At 34.8% G+C, this 8,280-nt stretch overlaps 1 protein-coding gene across 4 annotated transcripts; it reads left to right on the top strand.

Moving 5' to 3' along the window:
* The first annotated feature begins 807 nt into the window (after positions 1-807).
* Positions 808-7,653, top strand: LOC306895809 (uncharacterized protein). Of its 4 annotated transcripts, none has more exons than XM_079459345.1 (7): positions 825-913; positions 1,027-1,111; positions 1,681-2,203; positions 2,311-2,468; positions 2,677-2,818; positions 6,090-6,158; positions 6,570-7,653. In XM_079459345.1, the coding sequence occupies exons 3-7, from the start codon at positions 1,985-1,987 to the stop codon at positions 6,666-6,668; spliced, it is 687 nt and encodes a 228-aa protein (XP_079315471.1). In that variant the 5' UTR covers positions 825-913; positions 1,027-1,111; positions 1,681-1,984; the 3' UTR covers positions 6,669-7,653. The 4 variants fall into 4 exon arrangements, with proteins under 4 accessions (XP_079315469.1, XP_079315471.1, XP_079315470.1 ...); XM_079459346.1 differs by having other exon boundaries at positions 830-913; positions 986-1,111; XM_079459343.1 differs by lacking the exon at positions 1,027-1,111 and having other exon boundaries at positions 808-913.
* Positions 7,654-8,280: the final 627 nt, after the last annotated feature.

Genomic DNA, 8,280 nt, shown 5'->3' with positions numbered 1-8,280 from the left:
ACTTTCATTCTGGCTCCTCAGGGGACGTCTTTTCAACGTCCGACAAAGACGTTGAAATGACGTCGTTTCGACGTACCTTTGCTCAGTGGGTAGCGAAGATATCAGTGAATCATTTTTTATCGAAATTTCGACTTAGTATCTCAAAATAATGAGAAACTAAGGCATACTAAGGCATTATTTTGAGATACTTAAATCATTATTTTGACATACTTAACTCAGTTACTAAGTCGAAATTTTAACTTAGTTTCTCATTATTATGAGATACTAAGTCATTATTATGAGATACTAAGTCATTATACTAAGTCATTATTTTGAGATACTTACGTCATTATATTGATATACTTAAGATACTAAGTCATTATTATGAGATACTAAGTCATTATTATGAGATACTGAGATAAGAATTATGAGATACTAATAAAAACAATTCTCAACCCTAGTGGAAACGGGCTTCCATAGTAGTCGTGCTCCCTAGTGGTATAGGGAGCGCCATAGACCAAAGTGATCTCTGTTCCTTTCCTAGGCTCGATATTATCCACCTCACCTCTGAAAAGCGAGATTCAAAATGACTTGCTCATCTTGCTCACACAAATTTAATCGGTCGGTGTTGTTTCAATGAGTTGAATGGCACTGCCAACGAAAAACGGCACCCCGATTCTAACTTAAGAAAACAAACGTATCCGACTTGTAAGAGTGTTATGAGAATGCATGATAGTCAAGTTCTATTATATAAATCTGATAAATTGAGATATTATAAAGCTTTATAGATGTGATGGGCATGTCTTCGAGACTGGTATGTTCGTCGCTGACTCCGCCTCTTGTTTACGTCACCCGTTGGAAAGAAAAAGCGGAAGCGCTACGTGGATAAAGTATTATATCAACCTTTCAAACGACTGTTGCGCTGTTTAAGAGGGTGAGTGGGCTATTCGTGTTTATTTTTATTTTGTTTGTCTATTTACACACATCGCGTTTTAATTCGGTTTAGAGAATATCACTGCAAATGGTCTGTTTACCTGCTGGTTATAGCAAGCTGGGTTACTTTGACCCCTGCATCGGTGATAAGGCAGAAGCAAGAACATCGTAACAAAGCTTAGAAGGCAACCAATGTAATGTATGTTAAAAACATTTGTTATTTATTTTGCCATGTATTGTATATATTCAATGTTATTTACTACTTAAAAGTTTAGACACACCTGTCATTCTTCCTATTTTCCATTTGTGATCCAAACAATGAAGTAAGACAAGTGAAAGTATGAGATTACACTGTGCTAAACTTTACATAAAACAAATTTATAATTAAGATTCTTTAGAACAGCCTAGGATACAGCTCTTTGTACCCTTCATCTATCAAATTCATAAGTAACCACTTGGGATGATTTAAATACAACATTGAAAGAGTTCACATATGTGCTGGGTGTTTGTTTTGGGCTGTTTCTAGCCTATCCAAGGACCAATATACATAAAAGACTGCAAACTTAAACATTTAAACATTAATCATAAGATCAAATGAAGATAAGTCTGGTTCTTTTTTTGTCTTTATTGGCATGATTTGGAATATTAGTATAGATTATGTTTCTAGCTGCATGTCAACTTGTTTTCTCTTATTTTGTAAAACAGCATTTGTAACATTAATAAAAAATATAGAAAAGATCAAATATCCATGTTGTTCCCTCTCTTCAGAACCTCCCGGCCTCTTGGAAATCAAAACAAAGCAACTAAGGAAATTGCAACAGCTGTTTGTGTATTTAAAAGGAAGCATGTGTCGCCAAGCTTGCATCTGAAACACAAAAGGAACTTCTGCCTGTTGTGGGTCACCGGAGAACCAACTATTCAGTGCCTAAAATGCGGCTACAAAGACAACTGAATTTAGGTCAATAAAAGGCGCAACAATCCTGTGGACCTGTCAGAACTCCAAAAGATCCAGTTTTTACTGTATTTCGCTGTAATAGGATTCTGTGGATATTATCAAGAGTAGTTGTGTGTAATGGGGGACTGTATGTTGGACAGCTACGGTGAAGATGGATTTCAAAGTTCTGAGGGCTTTGACGATTGGGCAGCCTTCAGCTCGGCAGACTGGGCAGATCCCCAGCAAGACGGCAACAGCTTTGATGACTGGGTTGCGTTCCACGACAATACAGAGAAAGAGGAAGAATTCTCTTCAATACCCGTGGTAGAAAGTGGAACTACTAAGATTCCGGAAAAGGTACGTTCTGTAGTTTTGCTAATGTTCCATTGGATATACTATTACTGTTACTTATTTATATGTGTGTTAAATGTTATTGTGGCATTTAAGGCTGATGTTGTTTACAGATCAAAAATGGAAAACAGTTGAATGTCCAGTTTGCTCTCGGTGTCTGTTTTCGTGTTGATGGTGCAGAGAAAGAACCTCTGACACTGGAAATTCCTACACTGTTCCAGCTACTGCAGAGCAAAATAGACTTGCCCTCTCAGTCTTTAGCAATATCAAGGTACATGTCTATGGCTTTTGCTACTTTTACTTTAAGGCAAAAATAGTTAATATGATGCACACCAAATTTGCTTGAATTTTTTGGTTAATGCACGTCATTTTTGACTAATGAGTTTTTAAGTTCCCATTGCCATTATTCTGTGCACTACATACATGTACATAAAATTTTATTTATTTTAAATTATGGAGTTCTCCTTCTTCCACATTAGTGAAGCTGCCAACCTGTGGTGTCATCTACAGTCTGAGTCAGACATTCTGAGACTCTCAAGTCCTAAACCTAAACCACACTCCAGCGAACAACTCCTCAAAACACTTGAACTCAGACACGCTGACGCAAGTACTGCCTCACAGGTGGGTAGAGACAGAATAGGTCAGTTTTTTGTAAACTAGTTTTCCTTTAGCTGAGTGGTTAGAGCATGGCGCTAGAAAAGCCAAGGCCGTGGGTTCGATCCCAGGGGATTGCACATACTTAGAAACAAATGTATAGTGCAATTTAAGTTGCTTTGGATAAAAGTGTCTGCCAAATGCGTAAATGTTAACTGCTAACAAGCATTGTTCAATACTGAAGACACATTTTCCTCTTTACACAACTCTTCACACATTCAGCAAAACAGAAGTCCGTGCAGTCCAAACTGTAAATCATTTCATATTGCTTTCAGAGAAATGCATTTAGTGACTACATTTTGTATAATTCACAAATACTCATGTCATTCATACTCTACAATCTGTAAAAATCTATATACTATCAACACATTTTTCAAATTCTAACACACTGCTTTTAAAATGGTTTAAAACATATTCAAACAAATTTAATGCATTTCTGCAGTAATTATTTAAAAATATACCTGTATAGGTTTACCTATATAGTTTATTCAGGGATCTTCAACGTTTTCGGGGCAAGAACCCCTTAGATGAGAGATACATGGGCCAGGGACCACCTTATGCTAAATATGTAAACAGAGCTATTTAAATAGAAATAACCCTTATTGTTCCATGTTAAGACATTACATTTGCACTATTTTGCATATTACTGTTGCACATACAAACTTTCTGTGTATTATTTTTAATATTTATATAGATTGTTTGATTATTTTAAGGGATTTGCAGCATCATTGAATTCAATTTTATATAGCGCTTTACAGGGGAATTTTAAAAACAAAGCAGCTTTACAGGGAAAAATAAGAAAAACACAAAAAAATGTAAACAAAGTACATGGTGTTTATATAACAAGTTAAATTATTCTAGTAAATAATATCTAATGTCAGCAGTCTCCTGGTGGTTTATATCGCACTAAGTGAGTGCTTGGCTGAAAAGATGTGTCTTTAATCTAGATTTAGATTGGGAGAGTGTATCTGATCCTCGAATAGTGGAGGCTATTCCAGAGTTTAGGTGCGTATGAGAAAGCTCGGCCCCCTTTGGTGGATTTAGTTATTCTAGGTGTTATCAAAAGTATCTTAGAGAGCGTGATGGGTTGTAGTGTGATAAAAGCTCTGTTATGTAGGTAGGGGCTAAACCCTTTAAGGCTTTATAAGTGATTAAAAGAACTTAAAAGTCAATACGATACTTAATGGGTATCCAGTGAAGGTTTGATCAAATTGGGGTTATGTGATCGTATTTTCTGGACCTGGTTAGAACTCTGGCAGCTGCATTCTGAACTAACTGCAGTTTGTTTATTGATAATGCAGGACATCCACTAAGAAGTGCATTACAGTAGTCAAGTCTTGATGTCATAAATGCATGAATAAACTTCTCTGCGTCAGCAAAACATATTTCGTAATTTGGCAACATTTCTAGGGTGGAAAAAGGCTGTTTTTGGGAAATTTGAGATGTGATTTCGAAATGACAGGTTGTTGTCTAATATAAAGCCTAGATATTTTACTGTATTTGTTGGAGTAACAGTACATCCTTCAACAAATATTTGGTTTACGTGTTTTTGGATGATCTGTAATTTCCTTCTTTTATATTCTAATAAAAAAGAAATATTACTTATCAGATCAATGTTTTATATCTTCTGGTCTTGATGAGATATATAACTGAGTACCATCTGCATAGCAATGGAAGCTAATTCCATGTTTTTTAATAATGTTTCCGAGGGGAAGCATGTATATGGAGAAGAGCACGGGTCCCAGAACCGATCCCTGAGGTAATCCATATTTTACTTGCGTTAGATTTGATGATTCCCCATTTAAATGGACAAATTGATTTCTGTCTGACAAGAAAGATCTGAACCATTGTAGTGCCTGTCCCTCAATACAGGTATAATTGTGTAAGCGATCTAGAAGTATGTTATGGTCTACGGTATCGAACGCAGCACTAAGGTCAAGCAGGACTAGGAGTGAGATGTTACCTTTATCTGATGCTATAAGCAGGTCGTTTGTAATTTTAAGCGCAGTTTCAGTGCTTTGATGCGGTCTAAAGCCTGACTGAAATTTTTAGTGTATGTCATTATTTTGTAAGAATGAACATAACTGCCTATTATTACGACATAAGTGTGTTTTTACACGTGTATGTACATAAATTTGTTGTTAGACACTCCATAAACCGAAGTAGGACCTTAAAAATCCAATGTACGTACGTAGTATTTTGAGGGTCTGAGTGAGTTTTAGAGGTGAGATTAACTGTTTGGCCAACAGTCATGTTTGTAATGCAGACTGTTCGAAGAGTTTTGAAAATGTGGCTTCGGTTTTGAATGTTTGTTAGCATTTGAAAACAAAATGTTACATATTTATTTCCTTAAATTTTTATATCTAAATATAATATAAATAATATAATATAAAAATATAAGATCAATTTTGTTAAAAATGTAAAGAAAAAACATCACAGGATGTAAATTAGTTGTCATGTGAATGTGAATACATAAATTTGGAAAACAATGTCAGAGAGAACCTTATATACCCCAACGAAGGCGACGTGCATTAACTAGACAAACACTGAAAATGAGAAAAATGCTTTTAAAGTTTTTACAACAGCAAGTCATTGCAGCCATTTACGGCAAGTTTTTCACAAAATTTAACCAGGAGGCTGACAGAACAGATGTCACAAAGCCCAATGTCCAGTCAGTGAAATCTAGTGGCAAGGTTGCAAATTGTAACTATGACAGAACATGACGAATTACATGCAATGTGACCCGCTGTGTATGTAGATAGGAAATGCTATTTCTAAGGTAATAAAAACATAATGCTTAATTGTGTAAGCTCTTTATACACATTTGAAGGCATAGCTATGTATATTATATTACATTTCTGTCATAAGATCATCCCCCAAAAAAGTACTGGACCTTTAACAAAATTTTGGCTTAATGTTTAGTTAATCCGCTTTGCCTTTGTAGGGGAGTATAGTTCCAAGGCAATGAAATATTCTAAACGGAAAGGTTTGGTGGGATAGTTTCACCACAAAATTTTAATTCAGTAATTTACTTGCGATTCCAAATCAATGATATCTACTGACAAATAATGCTATCAAATCAATTTATTAACAGTAATTTGTATTTTTTAAACATTTACATTATTATCACGTGTAGAATTAACATGAGGTCTGTAATCATAGGTTTTAACAGTTATTGTAATACCTGAATATTGTGAGACCCCTAGTTGACACAAATTACTAATTTTCTGTTTTTCAGAGCACAATTCTTTCAGTTCTTGACCTGGAAGAGCCTAAAGACCCCCGTGGAACTCTTATTCAAACCAGAGTTAGTGTTTTTATGTCTTGGGCTTAAGCCATGCCTTCATGCACAAGAAAAGAAAATAAGAGCAGTAAAAGAGGGCTAACACCGTGTCTACATCGGACGCGATAGGCATGGCGCAATATGACAACCTGCTTGTTCTTAATGGGTTTGTCCCATCCCAGCATCCAGTGTGGACAAAATTATAAGTATAATACCTATAGAAATGCATTAGAACCTATTATACCTATTAATGTCTTTTGTCAAGTCGTACCGTTCATATCTGGTGTAGACACGGTGTTAGCCCTCTTTTACTGCTCTTAATTTCTTTATCTTACAAATTTAGATTCAATAACATTCAAATGTATTCAAATTTCAAATACTATACATGGTTCATGGACCTCTGGCCATTTTTATTCTTCATTTGTTTGTTTGTAGCTAATGCCACCATCACAATGTCGGAATGCATCGGGATTCTTTTATCAGATCTCACGGAAGTGGCTGAGTCAGCACAGCATGAACATGCTCCCCCATTAGCGGCAAAAAGACCATCTGCAATAAGAAATGATCTCATTAATGCAAACGCACAAATCAGAGATTTGCACTACTGACCAAAAATCATACTGTTGCACACTACTTTAAAAGACAGAAAATAAAAAGTACACTCAAAAATGTCTGTTCTGATACTATTAACTCACCGTATAATTTTAAACTCTAAAAAATGATTTAAACTTTAAATAATTTAAGCTGTTTTTCTGTATGGAATTTAAAGGGCTTATGACAGTTCATACTGACAACATCTGTTACAGTAAAAGATACAAAAGCATCATGATATTTTTTCATGATACATATTTTATTATAAATTTTATTTTATGATATGATTATTTTTAAATGTCACTGTGTCTAAGCTGTCATTTGCCTTAAGAAATCGTAAAATGTACAGTTTAGCAGACAAATGTTTCAGAAGAAGTTTTGAATGTACTTTACTTTAAAAAACGTCAATATTATGTACACAGTTAAAACATTCATACAGGTGCAAACAAGGGCTTCTTAGGGAAACAGTAACCACTTTCATGTGCAAATCCAGGAAGTCTGTTACAGAGATTGTGTCAAAAAGGCACACTGACGCACCTCTAGCACAGGAAGGAATTCTATACTTGAAGTACACACTTTTTACAAGCTATAAGTAATGCATCATAGACAATAGAGTGTGGGCCTGACACACACAAAATCACTGCAACCTCGAAAGCTTCGAATTCAGGAAGAATGCACAGACATATACAGATATATAGAATGTATTGTATTGTACTGTATCCCTTTTAAGCTCATGGCTTACTATTTTATCTTTTGTACACCGTTTTTTATGTCCACTACCATCTGTTTTAAAGTCTTTAATATATGTATATGGGTAATATATAAACTGAAATGTGAGTATACTATTTTATGTATTATTTTAGTTATTTGTCTTTAAAAAATAACAGAAAAATTATTGAGTTTTAATAAAGATGTCAAGATAAAATTCTCTTGTGTTCTGTGTAATTAAAAATGTTATGGAAGTAAAAGGCCACAGATAAGGCTATGTTGAAGTGTCAAATGCTGTCATTTAGCCATAATAACAATAACATTACAATACTTCCAGTCTGTGTTTGGTTAAAATAGAACAATTTACTGTATATTTAATTTATATTCATATGGATTTTTTTATGTTAATATTTTATTGTAATTTATATAATGCATAATTGTATTAAATGAAATTAAAACAATTTAAAAAATCATTGGTTCTGTGAGGAGGTCTACCGGAAGTTATGTTTGGGCCACATAATGTTTCTTTTTGTTGCCACTAAAACAGTCTATAAATCACATTAAGAATGAGAGTTTTGCTAAACATGAAACTGCAACCGCAAATAAGGAAAGACACATGTAGAATACAGACTGCAAAACACCTCAACAATGCATGTTACGAGTTTGTATGTAAAGGTCTAGTGTGACATGTAGCGACATCTAGCTGTGAGGTTGTGAATTGCAAACAACGGCTTACTGCTCCACTCCCTTTTGAAGGACTGCGGTGGCTGACACAGAAACTGTCAGAAGGAGATGACGTATTTACGAAACAGTAATTTGACAGACAATTTACAATGTCAACATTTAT

The sequence above is a fragment of the Barbatula barbatula genome (genome assembly GCF_947034865.1).
Source record: "Barbatula barbatula genome assembly, chromosome: 6".
In the NCBI taxonomy this organism is placed as follows: Eukaryota; Metazoa; Chordata; class Actinopteri; order Cypriniformes; family Nemacheilidae; genus Barbatula; species Barbatula barbatula.
Note: the sequence above shows the minus strand (reverse complement) of the source record. Positions and strands in the feature narration are given on the sequence as shown.